Source organism: Centroberyx affinis, unplaced genomic scaffold, assembly GCF_046629955.1.
Source record: "Centroberyx affinis isolate AG114_WGS23_722 - 3 ecotype Tasmania unplaced genomic scaffold, CSIRO-AGI_Caff_v1 ptg000235l_1, whole genome shotgun sequence".
NCBI lineage: Eukaryota > Metazoa > Chordata > Actinopteri > Beryciformes > Berycidae > Centroberyx > Centroberyx affinis.
In genome coordinates, this window is record NW_027278920.1 from 158,514 (window position 1) to 185,348 (window position 26,835).

General features: G+C 41.0%; 1 protein-coding gene across 1 annotated transcript; it reads right to left on the reverse strand.

Annotated features, from left to right (window-relative positions):
- Positions 1-416: 416 nt before the first annotated feature.
- LOC139664237 (growth/differentiation factor 11-like) lies at positions 417-26,385 on the reverse strand. The gene is made up of 3 exons (XM_071542996.1): positions 25,971-26,385; positions 7,651-8,024; positions 417-797 (listed from the first exon to the last, which is right to left on the reverse strand). Exons 1-3 carry the CDS (start codon positions 26,383-26,385, stop codon positions 417-419), a joined length of 1,170 nt encoding a protein of 389 aa, XP_071399097.1.
- Between the last annotated feature and the right edge of the window lie 450 nt (positions 26,386-26,835).

The following is a 26,835-nucleotide window of genomic DNA, read 5'->3' on the forward strand; positions in this document are numbered from 1 at the left end:
GTTATCTCAATCCACTAACCTGGACATTTCACAAAGATGCCATTGTTTAAAAAAAAATCTTGAGAAAAAAAAAAAAAAAAAAAAAAAAAAAAAACAACCACAAAACTAACAAACACTTATAACATAGTTTTGTCTCATTTACCGTTTTCTGAAGCTGCTCCACAAGTACAACCTCTTTGAATCATTCAAAATGTATTTCTATCACTCAGTCCTTTTTTGATTCATATTTCTTTTATAACTTTTTTTTACATTTAGAATAAATTTAATTACTGGAAAACATGGAAGCCCAGTGGGGGGGATGTTTTGTGGCTGAGCAAAAGTGAAATCTGGTGCCAGGGAGTGGATTCTGGTGCCAGGGGAGAGCTCCATAAGGGTTTTGGGTGGTATGATGCAACGCTGTGTGTCTCCCCTGCAGCCTAAGAGCAGCCACATCTATCTACCACCATTCCCGGGATCTTGCCGTGGATGATCTGCTGCTTGTCATTGAAGTAGAGCATGTTAATGGGGGACATCTTGGTCGGGGTGCAGCAGGGCCCGGCGGAGCCTCGGGGGTTGGCGTGCTGCACCAGGTGGGTGTGCGGGTATTTCTGCATGAACATGTACTCGCACTGGCCGGAGCAGTAGTTGGCTTTGTAGCGTTTGGGGGCGATGATCCAGTCCCAGCCGAAAGCCTCGAAGTCCACCGTCAGGGGGTAGCGGCAGCAGCGGGACTCGGTGGAGTGCTCGTCACAGTCCAGGCCCAGGTTTCTCCGAGAACGTTTGGTCGTCTCGAGAACTTTCACTTCCAGGAACGGCTGCTGGAATCAGGGGGAGGAGGGGCAAGAGAGAGAGAGAGAGGTGGTTATAAGAGAACACTAGCAGTGAGGAGACTGAAGTGACTACAACACACAAGCCATCATTCAAGTTTGGTCTCCAAATCTTAAAATAGGACTGATATCAGAGAAGGAAAATGTGCTTATTTGAAAGGCAGTTAATCATTTTCTTAGAATTTTGTTCACCGAATTTCAATTTTCATGCTAAAACTATCTATAAGACATTGCCGCTCCAGGACTACACGAAAATAAAGTGTGCCCCTGTTTCTTACATGGTCCTACTGGGTTTGGATTGTCTAATTCCCTATGACAGTGTAACATTATGCAGCATCAACTGTCAACACTGAAAGTGGAGAGCAAGAGTGTGAAGACACTCTTACGACTTCTTGACAAGAATATTCATGTCTTATTTTGGGGGGGTTTTTAGATCATTTTTAGATTAGATTTTCATCAAATCTTAGGTTAAAAACAGAGAAAACTGTATATGAAGGATGATTTCTATAGATGTCCTGTGGCTGTCAATCCATTCATCATCACTGTAAAGATGATGCTAGTGTTAACAGGAGATGTACCATACAGATTAATAATCATGATAGTTTATTGTTTTTCACTGTAAGACCAGATCATTTTAGTTCTGTTCCAGTCGAGCGAAGTGAATGGGAGCTGTCTGAGTATGGAGGTACACACACACACACACACACACACTCAAGTTAAGCTGACCAGTTCACTGCAAAGGTCTGTGCAGACTACAGTGCAATCAATGCAGTAATTAGGACATTGTTTTTTGCCTATATGTGTTTATGTATGACATGGATGTAGAATGAATACTATTCAGATCCATGTACCAGGTAACCTGTCTAAAAACGCTTACTGGATTTTTGCTGGAATTGACTATAATGGTTTATCTGTAAGATTAGTGACTTAAAACACCAACATACTGCTACAAACTGCTTATAAATAGTTAAATAATTGATTAAATAATATTCTGGCACTCTAATTTCAAGACTGCAACCATCACAGACAGCTAGCCTTAATCAAAATGTGAAAATCTGACGAGAAACTAGTATTATGGGCTAGTTAGTCTGTGGAAAGATTTTTTTTCATCCTGGACCATGGCACTGTCTTAGCATGAAGAAACAACATAACACTTCCAGCCTCAGTGCATGGCCATTCTACATGGCAAGGGATTGCCCCATCTGTTGTCTAATTTGAGCCATACTGATATTTAATCATGATATAGCCTCGCTTTCAATGAGGAGTAAAGATGATGCAATATGGTTTGAGTACAAGATAAATTAATTTGTCTTTACTCTGCAGTAATTTCTAAATTGATGGTTAGTGATTTTTAGAACCCCATACTACTTATGAAGCCCCCTCTTAGGACATTTTAGAGACATAGAAAGTTTTTGTTTTTGCAGAGCTGACACCAGCCTCTTGAAGGCCTTTTGCTAGAAAATATGGTATGACACCATTACCTTCAAAACTGACTCCCTTCAAGCAGTTCTACTGCTTATTCTTAGTGATACTTCTGCTATTGAAATGCATTGGATTGCTTGTATGCAAGTAGGCTAGTAATTTCACACTGAATTATTTTGCACTAAAAAGCTGACAGGAGGATAGTCACAGTTTCTCAACAATAAAAACTCTGGTGTAAAAATGTTGTGAATGTCATTTGAGGATGCTTGATTAGTAAACATTTCAGTAGCCTTTGTGGAAAAAATAAGCAAACCCGTATTCAATATCAAATAAAATTGAGTAGTAATCGAATAAAATAGAGATGATTGCTCCACAAGTTAGTTACAACAGCACCCTAAGAGACTGCCCGTTTTCTATCCTACGAGCTACTTTATTGCATCCATGTTGAACCCCAGGTGTAAATCAGTCCCTGATTGGACGTCTAGAATGAAAACCAGCAGGACTCTGGGTCTGAGGACCAGGACTTTGAACCACTGCACTAGTTCCCAGGCAGGTAGGTGTAAATAAAACACAGTCACAGAATTGCACTAATAGTAAAGCTTGACTGTTTCTACACACAACATATTTTTTTCCATTAATTCAATGTCATTTTGCAACTCAACAGTCACATACAGATCACTGTAATGATCACTGAAATGTTAGTTGTGATCCAGTCAGGTCCACTGCTAAATGGTTTGTGCAGTCAGCATCTAATTTGAGCAGTAACCATGACAACAGAACTGTTTGATCCTTGATTTGCTACTCAGCTTAGTACTGTCTTTACATCCGAGCAGGTGAAGGTGGTCTGCACTAAGTGAAATTTACGAACTATTAGCCACTACGCCAGGAAAAAGGATTTTACACTCTAGCTCTGGAACAAACGCATACAGCTTGTGCAGCCCAGGCCTGGACCATAATTGCCTCAACTTTGGCTTTGATGTACTGTAAGTACATCTGATATTAGTTTTTAAATGCACCTTAATTAGCTTTTTACTGTGGCAGTTCTCTGCTGGAGTGCTGAATGCATTAGTGGCTAAATGATTGACTGGATGTCCGAGTCTCAAGCAGCTACAGCGATCATGTGCTCGTTTTAAGTTGTTCACCGGTCTTTTGTATGTGTAGTGTGGTTCCTTCAAACTAATCTTCCAAATGAGTTTGATACAAAAATCATCATAGCAAATTAGCCCTGATGAGTCATCCATTAACAACATGAAGTGGGATGATATTTTAGGCTCCTTGCTCAGAGCCTGAACATCAAGTCAGTCACTGAGCCAAAACTGTATGCCAGACCCTCACATGATGTTGTGAAGTAAAGCCTGACAGAACCAGTAAGATCCATAGTAGAAACCTGATGTTAGCTATATGAGCCAAAGCCAACGCTGAAACAGTAATGGTCAACAATTCCTCTGAGGCACTGTGAGTGACAGATTACCCTTTAAGGAAATATTTTACTCAGATTACTGCTGTTAAATAAGATTTTACCTATTACTGAACTACCGATTCACTTGCTTTTTCCACAAATGCTACTAAATTCTTAACAAACAGTAAATGCATGGTGCATGAAAAACTTGATATATTTATATATTCTTATAATTGACGGATGTAATGATTTACTCTTTGTTTTCACCAGTTTCTGATGATGAGAGAGATTTTATAAGTTAAGTTTTTCATTCTAATCCTTCAGTGTTTCATCTAATCCAGTTTGGTTATTTTTTTCCAGTGGAATGAATAGGAGGTCTTGACTTGCATGAGTGTTGCTAACAGTTTCTAACAGCTACCAAGTCAAATGCCTAGATGGCATGAAAGGTTTCTTAATTAGTTGTTAATAAAATAAGCATCATGGAATTCAGAAGCCACACGTGTTACATTTCACAAAAACATATGAATGAATCTCTCCAAACTGATGAAATCATTTAGGTTGTCAAAGCAGTAACACAATGTTACATTTGAAGTTATTCTTAATGGTCAAACTGTCCATTTCTAACATGCATGGCAGAGCCGACCCTCTCCATGCTTGGTTTGATCCATGACCCAGCAGGTCATCTGCAGGCTACCATAACCTTGACCTTTGGGCAACGCAAGAGGATCAAATATTTTACTTCATCATGTTTATTTTACAAAGCCTTCCTCTCCCCACAGTGATTCCAGCTGGGCTCGAGCACAGTTTTTTGTGACGCATTCAAAAGAGGAAATAAGCCGAAGGGCCATAGGGGTGAGACCATGTCAGCTTGGGCTTTAGGGCTTTTGTTGTAGAAAAAAGGCTCAGAGGATCAGGGAGAAGGGGAGTTTGACTCTTTCTTTGCTTGTTGTGTTTTGCTTTATTTTTGTACACATGCCTGTGTCTCTGATCTTTTCTTTTTTTTCTCTTAAGAATAACAATGCATACTGCTGTGTGCTCAGAGTGCAGCGATTTATTGGCCAAGACACCAGAGCTGACCTCTGATACGTGTTGTGAAGATCTGACCCAAATGACCACTTAGTAAACATTTGGTGTTGCTTAACTGGGATGAGTGGCCTACATAATTCAGACGTAGATGTTGTATATAACAGTCAGTGCCAAGTTACGCCGGGGTTTCAAACTAGATTAATGGTTCACAACTGCTTTTGCTTTGAGACCGAAATTTGACCTCATCCATGAAGTCACACGCACTACATTACATAAACGTAGCGATTCTTCACTAAAAAGATCATCTGAGCAAATATGCAGGCCTAGGCCAAATAACTCTGAGCCTGGTGGCATATGATTTGTGTACACTGGTAAAATCAAATTCACAGAGTTTGAGGCCCAGGAGCATCTCCTTGATGTGAGACTTCATGGTTCACTGAAGCCTGATGTGAAAACGAGTCTTGGAAGTATCCAAGCCTTTGATTTCTTTATAGGAGTGACCCAAACTATTCAGAGGTTTGGAACAACTGTTTGTTGGGCTACAATTTGAATACCTGTTTAGTATTTACAAGGCATTGTTTTTAACTTTTTTTCCACAACAAAAGCCATTTGAATCTTGTCAGCATTAGCTTTCAATACAATATTGGTTTAGCCTAAGTGTGAGATTGTAAAAGGCCAAGCTGTGTTGAATTAGTCAAATTAAATGAGCTTCACAAGATTTTCAGTTTTCACCATCATTTGGAAAGAAAAAAGGGCCAACCTGCTAGGCACAAAACAATACGGTGTGCTGCTTGTTGTTGCAGAGAACAAAAAAGATCAATATGCACCTTTGATATTAAGTTTGGAATTTCTAAAATGCAAACATGACCTGAGAATATGTGAGTCATTGCATATTCTCTATATCATGCATACACTTAATCTGTAGGAGATTAGGGTATGGGATATGGCAATAGCAAATGGTAAAGGCTGATGCAACAAATATAGGTTATACAATACACTTTTCTTTTCTCTCCACTGTAGGCTCATAATTGGACTAATTTAGAGTGGCCATGACTAACATATTAAATAGAGTTTTATGGTGATAATATTTAGGGTTGGAAACATGTGGTGCTTCAATGCATGATAGGTTGACATATAATTTATGATGTCTGTTTTAAAATTCAAATTCAAATTAGCCACTTGAGGAATGAGATTAAATAAGGATTTCTTCAATGTGCTTTCCCGCTGATGTTCAGGAGCAAATTTTGTACTTCGTTTGTAAGTTTCAATTCGTCATTTCCTGTAGGAAGAGAAGATGTCCCACCAGTGACCGTACCCCACACCAGAATTAAATTTGAGCAATTCGGGTGAATCCACAGCATCTCAATTAGGGGGGGATGGGATGCTCTTCTCTTTGTGGCCATACTTTATGATTTAGGCTGATAAGATGGGCGTAGTTTTATATAGAAATCTTGCCTAGTGCAGCTTTAAGCCATTTGTGGCTATACTGAAATTGCTGTCATTATGGTGCATTATCACTGCTTTGACCCTGCTGGAATACAACTGCAGACTTTGGCGTAAGAGTGTATTTATTGCTCATAATGATTTTCTGGCATCTGATGGCAATGAGTTTTCTCATATTCATCATAATCATCCACTAAGAATCAAGTGTCCATAAGAATGCATCTGTCTTTCTGCATGCACAGCTTTTTAGTGGTGATTCTCCACAGTCTCCTATGAACCACCGCTTGTGTGACAACTGATAATAAAACGCCTGAATGTAAAAGTTGCCAAACAAACATTTCATGAGGCAACATCAGATTTGATGGCTCACTTGAAAAGAGTTAGTAGTTTATAAATCGAGCATTATCCAGCTATCATTAGCAATTTGGGCTACATATTTATAGGCCTTTATGTATACTACCATCTGATATGCATGTGGCAGCAGTAGTTTGGAGGTTGGAGAATCGGGCTTGTAATCGTAAAGTTGCCAGTTTGAATCTGGCTGGGAAAATCTGGCTGGGAAATCTGGGCTGATAAAGTGAGTAATGTGTTCACCAGCAGCACCAGACTGGTTGTACTGGGCAGCTCGCAAGTGTGAAAGCCTGGAACTGTGTAAGTGTGCAGAAAGGCGTTACTGAAAAAGAGCATGCACGCTCAGGCAATCCTCCCCGTATAAATAAAGGATAACGACGTATAAAACCTAAGTTGGGAAATCCCAAATGTCTCCTGTTGTTTTAATGACTGTCGAAAATGAAGACTCCTAAACACTAGTAAAACTTGCCTGAGGAGTGACCAGCCTCTTTTTTCTCTTTTGTCTGTGACATTCCCAGCAGTCACAATGAGCCAAAAAATACTATTCAGACGGGACAAGAGAATAAGGACAGGTCACTTTCAGGACCACCAGTGGCCTCTGTCTTCATCTGACTTAATTGACTAATTGGGCTCAAATGTAAGAGAAGATGCTTTTCTTTACAACAACAATATTTTGTTGGTATTGTCTACTGCAGGTTGCAAATGGTTACAAAGTTGCAGGTAAAATCAATTTAGATGCTGGAACCTATTACTATAATAAAATGCTGAGGGATATTTTTCGGGTTAGATGTCTGTTACCCTCTCAGAGTGATGCTGCAACCCAAGATCCAATGGTGGAGAAACACTGGATTAGATGTCATGTTTCGCTGCACAGCTAAAGTAGCAACTGCTTTTCTTGAGAGGCTTACACTTTCATCAGTGCTGCAAGAATTTCACAATTCAAGTGAGAACAATATCACTGACATCTCTCTGTTTCCCATGACTATTAGGGTTGGAGTCAATTCCAGTTCAGTTCAGATGAAGTTATCAGTACATATTGTATCTACTTGTGTTTTCAAACCAATTGTTTTTTCAACTTCAGGTTTTTTGTTGCCCCCCTTCGATTGGAATATCAGTTGGCGTTGACATTATCTGATCTGTGATGGAAGTGACTCTTGTGCCTAAACCCCCCCGTGTCCCCGGGACAGGTCTGAGGGTCCTTACCAGCCCCTCCTCCCCAGGCCTCAGCGAGGTAACGGCCAGGTCATTGCCGCTCTCATCAAAGGCGTTGATGTCGATGCCCCAGTTGGTGTGTGGCTGTTTGAACCAGTTCTGCAGCACATGCTTAAAGTCAATACTTTGCCAATGGCCCACTCTGGAGTTGAGCTCTATCTTCAGGGAGCGGATGCGGATGTGGCGGCTGCCCTGCTCCGTGACGGGCTTGAGTCGGAGGATCTGCAGGTAGACGGTGGAGGTCTGCTGAAGCGGTCGCAGGTACACCCACAGCTGGGCCTTCAGCACCTTGGTGAACATCAGCTTGGGGCTGAATTTGAAGAAGCAGCAGCTGGGCTTCCCGTCCACCTGGACCAGTGGCTCCGCTGCAGAACAGGGGGGAGTCACGTCAGTATATATTGTGGTCATGGTCCTCATACAAATAATACATTACATTGCACTTGCACTTACTGTGAAAACATGTTTCACCCAATCAGCCACACCATTAAAAAATCCCTTGAGATCATTAGTTAATTCATCAGTTTTGATCAAGGATCATCATCCAAGGCTTAGCATTTTGTTTCAGCATGTATGACAAAATAAATTTAAAGTGGTAATCCACATGATCCACTTCCCAGAGATCAGCTGTCAATCAGTGTGGCCAGTAGCCAGTAAGTTTGAGTTTCTGTAGGTGGCGCTCTTTCCTTTGTCTGTTCAGCCATGGTGGCTATCACTGCTCATGCCCAACCCAACTACTCAGTTCTTCTTCTGTTTATTCCAAACAAACCGCTGTTAGTTTATGTAAGGTTGGTAGGAAAGACCAACCCGACATCGGGTGTTTAGAACAGCAAATGTAAAAGCTTTGATCAACTGTGTATAGGTTGAATTACGGTGGTGTTAAATCCATCGGCAATAGAGAGTAGCAAAACAGACATTTATTTAGATGAAAATGTCAGCGATTATTACTTCAAGTAATTTTTGGCTTTTTGGTTACAGAGTGTGTCACTGAAACAGACAGTCATAGTTTGGGATCTGCCTTCATACACCTTGGGATTGAATTCAGACGTGTGGCAATCAAAAACATACACTTATCAGCATTTGTTGATTTACAACAACAGTATCCAGCTGGTTAACTCCAAAGAGATTATCTCACCAAACCATGTATGGGTATTTCAAAGTAGATAAGTTTACCATTAAGGGGTTGTATTGCATGGAGTCAACAACAATGTTGAATCAACAATCCTCCCTCTAAACACTACATTACAACAACCCCCAGCTGGAGAGAGATGGGTTCAGCTATGTATTTGAGTTAACAGGAACAAATGAACAGAGACAGATGTATCCATGCTGAGATATTCCCCTGAAGAACCCACAAACCATTGCACTCAAATACTGTACGTGTGTTGTTAACAACTACAATCATGTCAGGCCAGATAACTGGAAAGGATCCCATCTAAGGCAGCCAAGTCAGGGCATTTCAAGATAAAAGTGAGTTTACTCCCAAACAGTTGTAACAGTTGTTGTCACACAGAACAACATCACCCAACGTTTTTCTTCCTCACAGAAATGATCTATTACTGAAGTGCAGTCCTTTTCCTCTCTAATACAAACATATATTTCACATCAAATGGTGGCCAGTGGTGACGGCACAAATATTTATGGCATATAAAGATGCTCTGTTTCCTGTAATGTAAGCAGCTTATTTCTTTCCAAGAAATGGCTCTTGGTTGTTGGAGAAACTGTTCCCTATGAAGTGATGACATGTCGATTTTTGTTTAACACAACTGAATGGATTAAGGAAGGTTGTGTTCATTTTGTAGCTTAGTATTACATTATTGTCAACAGATGGGAGATCAGTTGCTCTATGTATACAATTCCTATTTTCATGTCCTGTGATGAATATGGAGAAGAAATTAATAAAAATGTAATATACACCTTCAGTTTGAGTCTATAAGTATATATGTTTCAGAATAAATAATATATAATCCAATCCCAGAGTTATTTTGGATTTGGTTGAGGATGCAATGCTATCACACTGTTGTCCCATTTTAGTTGTTGTACACTATATACTCCACAACTCAAACATGCAGTTGTAGTTGTAACTCACGAGTACCTCAACTCACTCTGAGCACTGTTTGTGGGTAAACTGAGCCGAAGTACCATCCTCTGTCTATCTGATCATATTTGCAACATCTACAGGAAAGACACTGGTTATCATATGAGCACATGATCCTAAACCATGAGGGTTAATAGTTTAGTATAAAGACCGGGGTATTTGCCTATCTGAAAAAACAGTCTTTACAGTTGTTTTGTCAATTCAGTCAGGTTAGATCTGTGATTAAATCAAGGTTGGAAGAACAGATACATTTGCATATTAAAACAAGGATCAGTAATGGTGGCCAGTGGCCAGATGGTAACCTTAGATTCCCATGGGTCAGTCATAATGAAATGGTTTAGCCTCCCTTACGATAAGCAATATTAAAGCATCTAAAGTTTTTACTAGCTGACACTAGAAATATATTTGGGGTCTGGATTAGGGTTTGTGTCAAATGACACAAGGCAGATTTATTCCTGTCATGATCCTCAGCCCAGGGTTTCTCTATGATTTGCACCACATGTCAAATCTGCACAGTGGTTCATTTACATAGACCTCCATCTGAAATAATGACATCCATCCATTGCATTCATACATTCATTTCCATGTAAAGCGTTCATTTATTAAGGGAAATTTATTCTGCCTCTATCTGGCATAATAATGTGCCAACTGAGTACAATAGAATATTTAATCTCCCTATTTTCAGTGAGCATTTGATATTGTGCAACTCAAAGATTTAACCAAATAAAGCATGTTTACTCTCATTTATCTTAGAGAAGAGTGTTGTTGTTGCTCCATTTAAAAAAAACAAAAAACAAAAAACAGTATGGACCTGTCAATCATTGCTAAATCTGAGGTTGCTCAGGCAACCTGCAAATGCTTCCTGGGTCAAAAGGTTATTCGGCACCTCAGCCTAGTTAAGAAATGGGATCAGGGGTCAAAACCGTCAGCCCTTTTACATCTCTGGGGTGCTGGGGAGGGGCAGTCCTAATAGCCAGATTGAGTTTGAAGGTCAAGGTCGACCCTATGGCAATGGTAATATGTCTTTCCTCACAACACTCCTTTTCACCAGAGAATCATCTGAAATCCCTGAAATACAACAGAACTGAATCAGCCACAATTTGTTTTTGTTTTGATTAGGGTGGAGACTCTCCAGCCAATAGTGATTTGTTTATCAAACCTCCACTGACCAGTAGAGAACACTGCACAGGGCTGTTTTTTTTACACTAAACAAGTGTTGTAATTGAATTATGGGCATGCATAGAGGGATATGAATTCACTGAGGTACAGATGGACTATCCATTAGAAGAGTCCAGGCCAACATTGAATAAGGGCCAAGCCAGGGACAGACGTGGTCCTTCAGCCTGTATTTCCAGGGACAGTCATTAGTGAGTGTAAATTATACAGTGTCTCACGCTGGACAAACAATATGTCAATGTTCCTTTTGGTGGGTTGCTGGGGTCACAGCAATTAACGTGGGTGGTGTTGTGTTTGCTCATCAGCACCAAACTGGGAATGAATGATTCTGCAGTTTACTTGGGGTTTACTTGCGATTACTATTTGTTGTTGTTGTTATCAGTGCAGACTTGGATAGACCTACGCCAGCTATGGCTTTGCAAACAGTTTTCATCGCATTCACTGAGCTCTAGAAAAAGAAACAACGCACCAACTGCACACCAATACTGCAAAGCTGAAACAGTTTCACGAGGAGAGGCCTAGCATGAGCACCGACCCTCTGAAGGAGGAGTAATCTGAGAAGCAAGGTCTATACACTGTGATCCAGTTAGGACCCCAGTTATTAAACACACATGCACAACATATGAGCTACGTCATGCTAAACAATGACTGCATTGATAGGTGAAATCAATTTGTGCCTTTATAGATCCTGTAAGTGAACAAGTTAAGAGGCAAACCATGCAGTATGAATGCCTACAGCTTAATTACACCCTGCGTCTTGGCAGAGCGTTCCACTGGTGCTAAATGAGCAAGGCTAGCTTGTAAAGATCAACTAAACCAACGGGACACTTAATCCCCCACCTGAACTCGCTTTGCTCCTGCTGCCATGATGCATTACTGGTGAATGGAGTTCAGAACTTTACAGCATGTAGGGTGCAGTACCATTTATATGGCTTAATTTCCTGTACAGTTTGCTTTGTTATAACTCAGTGCTATAACACTCTTTCATTTTAAACCTGGGGTGAGGATAGAAATTCAGATTTTGCACACAGCACCACCTACTGGAGCCATAACACTTGCTCCTCTCCTCAGCACAGTAAAGCTGAAGGTGAAGATAGGAACTAGTCACTTAAAGAATACTCCTCTTATTTTACTTAAAAACTAAAAACAAGGAAAGTATGGACAGAGGCTATGTTTTTCCACGGGAAACAGGGTTGTTTGGTTTTCCCTCCCATGTTTCCACTGTGCTTCATTATTACAGCAGCTTATTTCCCTATGGTATAATTGCAGCATATGCAGCACATGAATTTTACTGCCAACACACAGCAGGCCTGCAGGTGAGACTATTGAACATCTGGTTGACTCCCTGGGTACCTGTGTCCCATAGTTAGCCCGAGGCCTTCTATATGTTCATGTAAGGGGAGACTTATAGAGTATAAGGGTTTATTCAGCATGCCATCTGTCCATTCCAATACCACTGAGGCCATTTCAAAGTGAACCACTTTTTAATAACCAACTGCAGTAATATAACCATGTGGTACACGAGAATGTAGCCAGCAAAACTACTGAAAACTGATAAACAGGAGCAGCTAGGGTAATGGTTAAACAGTGTAAAAATTTTATATTTCACCATTAAGTATGCCTACATCTTAAATGATATCTGAAATAGGGGAGATAAGCATATTTCATAAAACACATAATAGAGCCACAGTGAGTTCACAAAGCCTCCTGCTTGTTCTAATGAAGGCTGTATCTGTGCTGGTTGCTTCTTGTACTTCCCATCTCTCAACTTCAATAATAATGAGCAACCTCACTATGTTCCCAGCAGCAATGATAAGCTACCCAACAATAATCAATACAACCAATTTGCAAGCATATGGGAAAATGCTGGCTTGAAAAACAAGAAAATGGACTGAGCTGTTTTTGTAGCCTTCAATTTAAATCTCAGATTGATGAAAATCCAGACAGCACTTCAATTATACTCACTCAAAATATCAGGCAGCAAAGTTAAAAAAAAATGTAACATGTGGCATCTGTGAATGATGCTATACAGTAAATGATGTCAGACAGTTTGACAGGATACTATGAACTCACCATAATTTGTCAACAGATGTTTAGCATAGCATGTTGAAGTTTTATTGTGTTTTGGCTTTTTATTGTGTTTTGGCTTTGTCAAATGACCGTCATAACCATAACTAGCTCAGAACTTTGAAGAAGTTTCATTAGATTGTACTATTTTATCCAAACTCATGAAAGATGTTGGCGTGCGTATGTTGCCTCTGTTTACATGTGCTGTAACATATGCCAATCAGGTGAAAATACGCTGCTAAAATGGGCTGGGGAGAGAAATGGTCATCTATTGTTAATGTCCAAATGGATAATGCATAATGGTATAAACCTAGATAGGGGTTTCATTTGCATATATATCTATATTTTCTTTTCTTAATGGGAAATGCAAATGTGCCATTTTGTGGCGAGTGTGTGTTTGGGAGCCTTAGTGTTGAATAAATGTGACTCTAGGGTATCCCCACGCACCTCAGCATATTAATCATCGTGACACGTTCACGACCCTTCTAATAAGACAGGGGCCACAGTGCACCCCCTCAAACATCCCATCCCACCCCAGCCCCACTCCCTCTTTGTCTCTTGGCCAGTCCCAAGGGACAGAAAGGGTGGTGGGGGAGGCAGGGCTCGAGCAGGGGATGGAGGGGGGTGTGAAGTTAGACCCCCTCATTCAGAACCCCTCCCTTGGGACAACGGCAGGCACAAGACTCCTATTAGGACTGAGCACAGTAGCCCCCCAGGAGCAACAAAAGACACCTCCTAATGCTCCCTGTTCTAGCTCAGTGAACACACACACACACTCATATACACACACACACGCAAACATACAACCACACATATACACACAACAGACACATCGGCTCCAAACTGACTGTCTTCAGAACAGAGATAGGAAGATTATGATAATATATATTCATATGTGTGTGTGAAAATTGTTACCAGAGGAACATGCAGAGACGGCAGGACAGGGGCAGAGAAAGATAAAGAGTGAGCGTGCAGTGAACTGCAATAAGGTGGACAGCTGGACAGCAGGCAGCGTGCCGGGGTCTTACTGTGTGTGTTTGTGTGCATCCACACATAAATTCAAGAGGTTAATGTCAAAGGAACGTTTTCTGCATGTTCTGCTGTTTCCAAAACAGTCAATTCCCAAACTTTTCCCCTAGATAAATAGTTCATAAATGTCTATCTAAAATGAAGACAAACAGAAAAATAAAGAAAATGTCTTTGATAGATTTACGGGCGATATTTGAATTGATGCATCCAATGCACTGTTTGGCTGCTTTGAATTGATAATATGCTTCATTCAACGTGTTATTGAATGTAACTTCTTTGAGTTCAGTATTTGTCTCAGGTTCTGTTTTAATAAAAGCAATAGGAAACTCCAAAACAACATTTAACCCATTTGCAAGAGACTCTCATACAAACAGCTCAGCAGAGTCTGTTCTTGTGAAAATCCTCATTTTTGTACCTTTGGATTTTCGCCACTGATGATATCATCATGATTCAGTCCACCCCATCAGCCTTTGAAAGTGCTACAGGAAAGAGGAAGGCAGTGCAAATTTCCCACTCCCCCACCTATAGTGGGTGAGCACTGCTGTTCATTCTGCAGATGATGCTGAGTAAAGTGAATAGGTTGAGCAAGACTGAAATGAGAGCATGTGTTGTTGCTATTTGGAAGCCATGTGGAGCTTAACTCACGCCTACTGGAACATGTTCATTTAAAAAAGCCCTCCTTGCATATTTTACACTTCTTTGCTTCCCTGCTGATTTTTGTCACATTTATATTTTCATCAACAGCTGAAACCTGCAGCCAAGAGCAAAACTTGAATCCCGAAAAATAGTCAGTGCACACTCAATTTTCATTGCACACACCTTCCTGAAACCATGCCATGCTGACTTAAACTTGTCTGTCCATCAACTGAATCATCTGTCGGGTTGACAGCTATCACTTGTAAGACCACAGTCAATACAGTGAAGTGAAATATGTCTAAAATTAAAAAGCACTTGAGTTTTTTCCCGTATCATGTTTCAACATGACACCAACATTATCCAAATGTCCTGCAGTGTGTGAGTCAGTATGGCGTTCAGTTTGGTAGTGACCTGCAGGGATGTAGAGAGGTGATTGATGGACAAAGGAAGGAAGAGAATAAACAATGAAGAGGCTTGTGAGAAAAAGTAAACAAGACTATGCTGTGTCTCCATTTATAGGATAAGGTGAGCATTTCAGCCCATTACACATTTAACTAGGTTTTACACTTATTTAGGCTTTATTTAGATGATGTAACCTCAAACGCATCTAAAACTTCCAGTTTCCTCATTCACAGGCCGACCATATGTCACCAAGTGTGGTGATAATGTGCTGTGTATTTGACTGATGCAGGGTTCTCCAAGCTTAAGATAACTATGGTTATTATAGCTGGAATGCAAAATAAATACACTCATTGATAATTCTACTAACTAGTTACCATCATTAATTTGTGGGTGAAATTTAAACACACTGGCCCTCATTTATCAATCTAACGTAGAAACTAGCACAGATCCGAGCGCAGAAATTATCTTACGACAGGGTTCACGTGTGATTCATGAAACGTTCGTATCTCGCCAATCACAGCGTAAGAATGATCGGGCGTTGATAAATGTGGCGGCTGAAAACAATCGTCATTTAAATATCACGCCCCTAGATATTCTCGGTTTAGAGGCCTCGCCCCTAGAGTTTACGACATGGAGATGCGTAATACGTCCAAGAAGAGAAACTTCTCCGACCTCGAAATTCTATTTGGCAGCCTGAAAAGTGGCATCAAAGAAGTCGGAAAAATGCAGTATGGAAAGAAATCTCTGCTGCGGTCAACAGCGTTGCCGTCGACAATCGAACTCCAGTTGAGGTTTGAATATTTCATTTATATATCCGTGATATGTATAGCCTATATATATAATAGTAATATAATAGCTTATATTGCAATTCTTTACATTTAGGTGAAGAAAAAATGGTTAATGCTTAATTTTAATTGCTTGTAATTATGTCACCAGTAGTCTACCCTAACAAGTAGGCTATCTCAAAATGAAAGAGAAATTAATCTTACACCAGAAAACTGTTAACCCCGTTAATTGCAAACAATTTGAAAATACCTATTTATGTTAGGGATAGGCTATATGACACATAGTTGATGTAGGCCTTTACAAAATAGAATATTTTGCCATAGGCTACATATTTTTAAGTGATGAATATGTGGCTGCAAATGCTTAGATGTCAGTCAGAATATATGGTCTAATAACAATTCTCCGACTCAGCCAGATTTACTATGCTGCACCGCAAGTCCACGCTGACTCAAAAACTTGCGTACAGGAGTTGAGACTTGACGTGAGATTTGATCGTAGCCTCCGCTCACGTCCAAATTGATAAATGCCAAGCTTTGCGTGGAAATGACCGTACTCCCAGTTTTCTGTCGTACGTTCGTTTTGTAAATGAGGGCCAATAGGATCCAGATCTACAAAAGCTCCCTATTGCATATTTAAATTCCCTCTATAAATAGGTGCCTCTTGGCGGTGCATGATAGCATGAAAACAAATCAATACATTATTCCCAGTATATTGATACTATTATCGATATTATTATTACTGATCATAGATTATGTAGTGTAATTAGTACTCTTAAACATTTACCTTGTATTGATATAGGTCTACTGCACATAAATATAGTCATAACGCTCAAGAGTTTATTTGTGATCACCTTTTGTGCCTCAGCTAAGATACCCACACCTAATCAGTCCAGTTTACATCATACACTCTCTGATCACATGTAAATCGGTTAAATTACTATGATGAGATCATAGACAAAAGTCAAGTCTAACAGGGTTATGCTATACCTAGTGCGATGAAAAGTTGGATGAACAGTTAATTCATACTGACAGTACACTGTTATGTCGAGCATCACCCATAAGATAGAAAAGCACCTACATCAAAGTTACAAGATGCTGTGTCATAAACAATATTGTATCACTGTTTTCTAGAGGGAAGCTGGAGAATCTGGGACTGGCTGGGGCAAATAAAGTAAAAAATGCACAGCAACCATCTAATTCCATCTAACTTGTGTGAATGTAAACGTCCAGTGTTGTCTATTTTAACTTGGGTAGAAGCCTAACAACTGATGAAAGACAGATAGGATGGTGATGCTTCAAGTGTGATTGAAAGAATAATATACAGCGTAAGAAGTCGATTAAAATAAATATGCAACCGCTTCCTCTCTTGTGTTTATTTAAAGCTCATAGCAATTTGTCACAGAGCAGTGAGTGACAGGGAGAGAAGCTCAGCGCCAAAATAAAGCATATTCCACTCCGGCATGAAGCCATTCACAGGACATGAAACTGTTTCCTTTTGCATAGATACGTATTTCTACATTAGTATAGCCTCTACTGTAACATTACCAAAGGACAATGTTTACATCCATTTTAAACTTTATAAATGCACCATAATCAGGTAGGTTACACCACTAGTAAAGGCTACACATATACAAGGCCAAGCAAATCTGCAAAACTGCAAACCTGTGCTATAGCTGAAACCACGCTAGCCACAGACATTACAGCAGCTATCATTTGATCATATCATCCGTTTCCTTACGTTATTACTGCTCAATACAAAGAGCATAGCTAAGCCAACATGCAAACTTTGCAGCAATGTGTTTGCAATGCAAAACAATGACAGAGAAGGAGTTTACAAAAACAAAAAGAGCTTTCAACTAATGTGATGTCATAATGTCCTAATGTCATCACCATGGGATAGCCAAATTGTTAGTTGTTCACTTGCTTGCACGGACAAAGCTTGCTCATCTCATCAGTCAAGCAAGTAATAGTGAAATTAAGCTAGGAGAGACATTCAGAAATTGTGAGTCTTTGAATGTCAACTGCGAGTTGACTTTTAAGTCCATCGACCTGTAGCGGAAGGTTAGCATCTTACACATTTTGTCCAAAAGGTTGGATTTGGAGACACTGTTGGCTGTTCTCAGCTTCTCTCATGGTCCAGTTGGAACAGAAAAAAAATATGTTGGTTTGATTTTGTTTATTGCCTTATTTCATATGGCAAATTATTTCTACAAATGATGGTCAGCTCACCCACCTGCTTGTTTCAGAGAACAAACCAAGCATACATGATCACTTTCTGAAAGTCTAGATGACCTACACCAACACATGTAGCCAATGACTAACACATTTTGACCTTCTCATTAGTCAGACTCCACCTTGACCTCTATGATCATGTCCCTCTTTTCTGGGACCCTGGTCACTGATACATTTTCATATGATCAGAGTGTGCAGAAGTCTATCCGTTGCCAATTAAATGTTGATGAATGGCACACTCATGGGATAGGCATAGTGACAGATCAGAGTGGTACCTGAATTGTTGTTGGGACATTATATGAAGCTGCCTTGCCCACATCATCGGTGTGTGTGTTTGACAGCAACTATGAGAAGGGATGGGGAAAACAGTGATTTAAAACTGAGGGCGCACACGTTTTATCCAAGGGTGGAATGCATCCTAATTCATGTCTAATGGATTATCTGAGACCGGCTCCATGATTTTACATTACACCTGTGCTGGAAATCATTAAATCATGCATTTGAGCCTAACAGGTAAGCTGCACCAAAATCTTAATTCATGACATGACTTAGCATAAGAACACCTTCTAGCCTGTGGGGACGTGCCACTCAGCTTCTCTTTCTTTTTTTCTGGAACCTGACCAACCAACTCATTTCCCAGCTCAGTATCATGTAAACAAAACCATTACCAGCAACCAAAACTTTCAAAACTCAAAACTTTTGAGATGCATGTGTATTTTTGACATATTTGTATATGAAGGCAGCTTCACAAAAAACATCAATCATAAACCACCATAGAACATCCTTGACCTAGAGATAAGCAAGTAAGAGCCTCACTGCACGTCTGTTTTTAGCTATTACCATACAGACAGGAAGCAAGGAGAAACTCACTTAACTCACATGATTTTGATCGCTTGACTTGAAAAATAAGGAAGCGAAATCGGCATAGTAACATGCAAGCACATTCGATGGTACTAGACACAACAGGAAGCAGCCAGGGCTAAAGCCACAGCCATTATGATTAGCGATTTTATTTGACTTCTTCTTTCTTGACTTCTTTTTTTTAAAGGTGAGACAATGTAGATTACTTGAAACTGTGCTTCAGCATTATATATTTCCATTATACTTGCATTTGAATCTTTTTGCGCCAGGCTTGGCAGCAGCATGACTGAGTCTTGTTTGGGAAATCTAGCTTTTATAAAAGTTTTGTGCAGATGTCATGGGTCAGTGTTATTGGTCATAAATAAAATACCCAATTAATATTTTTCCCGCCGTAAATACTAGGTAGGGGAAGAAACTCACAGGCACTTGGATACAGTCCTACTTGAAGCTGATTGGCTTTCAATTTATTACATCAGTCGAAATTCTCACTCTGAAACTTTTCCTCTTTGCCTCAATCACCTCCTTCCATTGATTTTGCATGCATTTCTCTGTCTCTACATGTTTTTTTTTACCTTCAATCAAACTGTGGCCAAGCTGGTCTCGCTAAGTCTACCAGCGCAACAACACTTAAACAAGCATGTCTGCAGCATAGGGGACAATAAGGAGTGTGCCATTGCAAGTAAGGTGCACAAATAAGTCAATCAATCATTACTGATAGATTTAATGCAGCTAGTCCTGCAGGTCCCAAGCTTGCTTCTTAAACATGTTAATTCGCTACACATGCAAACACACACACACACACAAACGCACACTCTTTCACACAAAGACCACTGACTACTGACACCACCTCAAATGCTTCAAAAATGCATGTATGTAAATTAAATACTTCTTCCTCAAAGTCTTTCTGTTGCCCACGGTTGGCTTTTGAAAAAACCCTGAAGCATACTGAGGGCACCCAAATCTCTCAGGGCCTCAGCCAAGGGTTTTCACTTAAGACAAAGTTAGAGTGACCAGATCTTGCCAACCAGGGTGCCCCCCCACCCCCCCTCTAGATCACAGTTATTAGGAAGAATTTTCTTTTATCGTATTTACTCAGCAATTTCTATACAACATGGAAGTATCTGTCTTTCCCTTCACAGGCTTCTGTATTTCCCTCTGTGCTGTACAGCACATAAATCAAACTTGGCTCTTGTCCCTAAAGAACATTTCGATGTTTGGACAATGCGTTTTCCATAACTTCCATAATGAACTTCCTGAGGTGCTATGGGCATGGCAGGCGGAAATGCAACCACAGGTGATGAATATAGCAAGAAGCTGCTCTCACTGCTACAGAAAAGAGGCTAATTAAATTTTCATGTGGGTAATCATGAGGTAATCCGCTGTTAGCTGCGCATCTTTCCAACACAGTGGTTTCCTCGAGGGACCCAACATTATGCCCATGCAGCATTTCCTTTGCTTAAATGCCTTTCAGAATTAATGGACTCTTCCATAAACAGATCCGCGGCTCCTCACACCCGACCACACAGACCCTGAACGCATCCATCAATAATAATCCCCTCAATGATCTCCATTTTATCTTCTCACTCCTCTCCCCTCCTCCTCACTCATGTTCCTACACAGGGCTTAATTACTGGTGTGAAGTAATTATTTCCTTTATTAGTGAAACGTAACATCTGTTTCAGGTCTTTTTAATTGTACCTATAAAATCCTTCCATGATTTCTGTCCCTTTAGGATAGGACTGGGCTGCTTGTTGCTCCCTGTGGACTCACTCCCTTCTGCCCCTCCACCCCCTTTATACCCACAGCATGGGCCACAGTGCACCTACCTCCATCACAGTCTTTGAATTCCTTTTAACAAGCAATGAGGAGCTCACTAGTGGACACACACACAGGTGGTGAAAGCAACGCACTCAGGTGGTCTTTATTACCAAGACATTTATAATCCAAGGAAACGCAGAATGTCCTTTGTCGCACAGCGATGCGCTTCAAATTGACATTAATGTAGTCTTACGTGCACACTCAGGACTCCTTGGTGTTGTATTTTTGGTAAAGCATGCATTAAATTCTGAAGCAAAATATTCCCAAATGCCTGGAGAAAAGAATGGATGGAGTGAGTGTGGTACATGGGAGCGTGGGAATAGGGGAAGGAGGGTGGAAGGAGTGAGATTCCTGAGGTCCTGGGGAAATTTTGTCCCTGTATTAATAGACTTTGGTCCCTTTGAAATTTTATTAGCCATAAAGTTGACAGCATGTTGTGCAATTTCTACAGTCCTACAGAACTTTCTTACGTTTTTTACTTCTTTTTAAACAAACCAGTCGTGTCAAGGTGTCCAAACAATTCGTCACCAAAGTTTATCTTTCCCTTGAATTCCCTCAACTGATGCGAGCAACTAAACAGGGAGAACAGGTGTCATCGTCAAACAGAGACCTCCATGGAATGAATAAATCTATAAAAACCTCACATAGTCATCAACTTCCAGCAAACACTGGCCAGTGGGTTGAAGACAGTCCGACTTCTGCTGGTCTGTCCTTTTAGCGCTCTCCCTCTTAATTTTTATGGTTCCTGCACCTTCAGGAAATGACCCTTTTATAGGGTCAACACTATAAAAGACTTGTTTTTTTGTGGGAGTGGTTAGTGGATGTGTGTGTGGGTGTGTGTGTGTGTGTGTGTGTGGCGGGGGATAAGTGTTCAAGTTACTACCGGTTCGTCTTTGCTGCCAAAGAAAGAGACCCGATGAGGTTAATAGTCTCCTCTTCCAATATATCACATAGCTGTGAACTCTGTGACCCTTTTTGTCAATAGGAGAACTTTTCTCTGGAGTGTGTGGTGTGTGTGTGTGTGTGTGTGTGTGTCTGTGTGTGTGTGTGTGTGTGTGTGTGTGTGTCTGTGTGTCTGTGTGTCTGTGTGTGTCTGTGTGAGAGTCTGTATGTGTCTGAGCATGTGTGCACATGTAGAAATATATACACTCATACCTCTATATGTGTGTGTCAATGTACATTTTTACATATTCAAGAGTGTGTAAGTGTGTGCTTATACTGTACATGCCTAGTGTTAACGGTATTACATAATAATATCTGCATGGGTGCTGCCTTATGTTTCACACAGTCAGGATGGACCAGACAACCAAAAAGTAGGTATGAAATAGTTCAAGTAATTGATAGGCAGTTGAGGTTTCAAGAATAGTCTAATGTACATGAAGAAATGTAGAAAATCGGATGCTCTGCATCAGAGTCAGGTCTGTCCTTATTCATTCCATTAAAGGCAGAGTTTTCCCTTCCAAACATTCAATGATCTCCCACTTATGTTTTGGACACATTGCCCTGTCCTTTCACTGAAATAAAACTTAAAAATGTAGAAGAGGCTGGGAGGGAGGGTAAGCGAGTGCTGCTCTCTGCTGGAGTGTCTGCTACTGGGCAATCACAATATAATTGTCGCAGTACAGAAATATAGCTTTCTCAAGACTGGGATAATTAAAAAGTCCCTGAGATCTTGCACAACAACTGATAAAACCATAAGAACTGCGGTCCTGGTCCTCAGAGGTCAAACTTGTTTACTATGTGCTCTGGCAGAAAGTTTTGGTCAGAGTATTTTCAGTAGTTATCTAGCTACCAAGTAACTCAATTTAATGGCTGACTCCAACTTCCGGACATATGTGGTTAGATAGCATTAAGGTGTAGAGAGAGAGAGAGAGAGAGAGAGAGAGAGAGAAAAGGAAGGGGAGGTCATTGATGGAAGAGGAAGGTCTGGTCTAAATGCCATGGACAGGTGACAAATGAGAGACTACTGGGGTCAAATCCTCACCCCACCTCAGGCAAGACAAACTGCAACAAAATACACACTTGCACACGTATGCGTTCGCACACACACACACACACACTCATGCACACTAACACACACGCACACATACATACACATAAGCAAACAGCTCAGCTCAGGTATAAAGATATATCGATTTGTGAAAAAAAATCCAACAAATACGTCACACATAAATACATTAACACTCGTTCACAATGCTGCACCACAAACTGACACACAGAAAGCCATTAAACTGCTCAAAAACACTTCGTTTCATATGCGTGAATAGCAAGCTGAATAGTTACCTTCACAACACATTCTATGGAGGGAAACGTTTTAGTACATAAAGTGCCGCACTACGATATAAATAGCTCTACTTTTCCATGAAATTTCATAGTAATTAGAGACCAGGAAGCATGGACCCTCTCAACCCCCACTGCGGCACCCACGTACCTTGAGTGAATACTAAGAAGCAACTCTGGCACAGGTCCAGTTCAGTATGTACTGTGTGAACCCACATGGCCCATCAAAGGCAGTGCGCACGACCGTGAAAGGGTGATTGGGTTCGAGGTGCGCAGGGAATAGTGTTTGAAGTCCTCCTTCTATCAGAGAGACAGAAAAGGCACTTTTAATCCCGTGGGATCACTAAGGCGCCACAGGCAAGAGAGATGCACTCATTCTCTCAACTCTTCCACGAGTACCAGAGAAAAGAGGGAAGAACAGAGGGGGCTAACAGGGAGGAAGGTGGGGGCGAGGGGAGAGAGAAGTAGCAGATGATAAAAACTGCAGCTGATGTAGAGGGATGAGGCAAACAGAACAGAGAGGAAAGGAGAGACCTGAATGAAGGTGAAGTGCTTTACCATGACAGTTACAGCAGTAATGTCATTAACTCCTCTGGCAGGCATGAGGCAGAATTAACCAACAATGGATTGCAATCATATAATGCCTTTCTACCTAGAGGAGCTATAAAAGCACTTTGCATGGTGTGTGTTGTGTGTCGTGTGTGTGTGTGTGTGTTTGGGCGGAGGAGGAGATGGAGGAGATCAAAATATGGTTTGAGGGTGATCGTGATTTTTCCTGTAATGGACAGGTTAGAGAGTCAGGCAGCAAGCAGACACAGGGGTTTCAACATGTCTGTGTGTACAGGTTGACAGAGTATAATCAAATATGGAACACATTAGTAGGCCTATAATAGAGGGATTACAGCAATTTATTATAGCGTTGAATGGAAAACATGCATGTCAGTGTGTGTGGATATATGTGTGTTTGTGAGTGAGAGAGAGAGAAAGACAAAGAGAAAGAGAGAGAGACTGGGAACAATTTTAGAAAAGGGTCAGCAAATTAACTTGACACACTATGACTCTCCTCATCTAAAGTCACTGCATGGAAAGCATGTCCTGAAAACAATTACCAGATAATGCAAATGGTTTTACTAGAAATTTACACAAATCAATCATCTGATTTGTGCTTCCATGATTCAACTGTAAGATGCAAGACGTTACTCCACTGAATCCCTGAATCATGTACTGAACAGCATCACTCATATCTGCGCAGAGTAAAAACAAGTCTCAAAACACTAAAGTCTTAAGATGTTTAAGTTCATATGAGATTTGTGCAAGTGATAATTTGATATGTTACTATGGCTCAGTAGAAAGAGTATTGGAAGATAAAAGAAAGATAAATCTCATATGGCATTTCGGCCTGCAACAACACCATGTAAATTTAAAGTTATTGTGCTAAAATCAAACAGACAGGTGGGGCTTGCAAGACAGATTTGGAGGGTTTAATTATATATAGCCGATGTATTCTCCAAACTAAATAGGCTACATTTAGATGAAAAGAAAGAAGCAAAGCACTTAATGCCCTTTCAACGTGTAGAGCCAAAACTACAAAAGCTAAGTCGATGTGTCAACCATAAAACATGTCAGTGTAGGCAAAAAAAAATGCAATTAAAACCTGAGAAGTTCATTATGCCATCGCTCACAAAGTCTGACAACACATGAGGCCAAAGTCGCCTCCACACAAGCCTATCTTTGTTCACTCGTGGAGAAAAAACTGATTATTTGGAGGGTATTTCATCCGCCTTGTGCAGAATATATTATGTGTGTAAATGTTGTTGAACCCCGCGATTCGCCAGGAAAAGGTCACACACTCCCCTCGACCCCGAGTGATTCTCTGTCTTTGTGTACTCGTAGTGAAAAAAACGAGCTGCGCCTATAAACTTCGCATTTAAAAGGCAAGTGCGGTCGAGGGGGGCCGCTGCATGAGGGAAACAATGGCAGCTTTTTGGACACACTTTTTCTCACTGCGATGAACAGCAGGGAATCCGGTAGAGCCTCCTATAAAAGACCGATAGAGCACAGCTGCCAGGGTTCAACTGCAATTTTATAAAATGTCTCTCAGGGCCTGCGGTTTATCTGCAGATTTATGTCCGCAGACATTATGGGAAACTATAAGTGGGCAAGCAAGTTGTTAGAGGGGCCTCGTGACCATAACACCAAAATTTAACATGGGGCCTATGCAAAAAAAAAAAAAAAAAAAAAAAAAAAGATAAAGTCGCAAGGATGCAACTGCCAACCAAATGTTGCATTATCATTATTGATTTATGCACTTGACATTCAAACGTCTGTCATGCGTCCGTCCAAAGTCAAACACAAAAACACCGTGCATGACCATTTGAAATGTAAAAGTTTAAACATGCAGCCAGCCTGTCTGACAGCACTGCTGCACTGGAGGGGTCAGCATCCCGCCTGGCCGAAAATATTACACATCCAGTCTGTAACCCTGCAGGCAGGACTGTTGCCAGGTGCTCAACATAGCCCTCCATCATCATCATCATCATCATCATAGTCAAGACAAAAGCAGTTCAGTTAATAGGCCATAATGGACCAATCTGCGTTAAAGTGATGAGGCTCTTTACTGATTATTGATTTATCAAGTTCACACATGATCCCTATTTTGACAGCCGTAGCTAACAGTTGACCTGGGCCATTTGTCTAATTTTATCAGTTCACTAGAGCCACAGAGCCACGCTGCTTGACCATAATAATCTCAAAAAGTAGGTTAGGTCACTCCAGTAGCTCGACTGTCAACACAGGACACAGGCCGGAGTCATTTCAACCTATCTGCCACATCAACATGCATTAGAAACAGTCGCTCCCTGTGTGTGTGTGTGTGTGTGTGTGTGTGTGTGTGTGTGTGTGTGTGTATTTTGTTGTAAACTGTGACTCACGCTCGGAGGCCATGGTGATCACGGACTCCGTGGTGGCGTGATACTCATCCTCCTCCATAAACTCATCCTGGGACGACGCGTCTCCCTGGAAGTCATGATGGTCCAGGAGCTGCTGGAGCGGAGGCGCCTTGGGCAGCAGCTGATTCACCACCTCCCGGCTGATGTTGGGCGCCTGCTTCAGACGCAGCTTGCTCAGGATCTGGGACTTGATGGTCTCCAGTCTCAGGACTTTGCTCTGCTCCCTCCAAACGCACGCAGAGCATTCATGGGCTCCGGCGTCCTCGTCCAGGAGAGACAGCCCGGCATCTGTGGGCATCTCGCTGGCCGGAGGCAGCAGCAGATTGGGCTCATCGCTCCCCGACTGTCCCAGGGAGATGAGCACCATCAAGCACAGTAAAAAGTTGTACCTCGGCATGACGATGCGCTGATCAAGCAACACAACTTTTTTTTCTCGGTTTATCCCGTTATATTCTCTCAGATGTGTGCCGCTACTTGCCTTATCCTACAAAAGGTAGGCAATCAGTGATATTCATCTATTCCAATGCGATCACTCTTCAGATTTTTAAAGCAGGAGCTTTAGCAATAAATTAAATCAAAAAGTGCGTTCCAGTGTGTCTCGGTAGGCTGTTCTGATTGAAAGTAACCAATTATCTCTCAAATGTATGCATAGCCCGCTCACATGTAAATGGTTGTTTTGGGGTCCGCTGTTAGATAACAATTTAGTCCATAGAGGTGTGAATGTTCAGAAGTGTCACTGAAAAATGTGCAAGTGCGGTCAAAAAGGGGCTCTTTATATATCTCCGCTGCCCGGTGTCGTAATCCGTCTCCATTGGCTAAGATTGCAACAAAAGGCTTTTAGGTCTGT

What these genes read in the sequence shown, in the direction of transcription:
- LOC139664237 (XM_071542996.1), bottom strand. Translation starts at nt 26,385, where the DNA reads ATGCCGAGGTACAACTTTTTACTGTGCTTGATGGTGCTCATCTCCCTG. An exon ending in GATCACCATGGCCTCCGAGC is followed by an intron (nt 8,025 to 25,970) that starts GTGAGTCACAGT and finishes CCTGTTCTGCAG; the next exon opens with CGGAGCCACTGGTCCAGGTG. An exon ending in GGCCTGGGGAGGAGGGGCTG is followed by an intron (nt 798 to 7,650) that starts GTAAGGACCCTC and finishes CCCTGATTCCAG; the next exon opens with CAGCCGTTCCTGGAAGTGAA.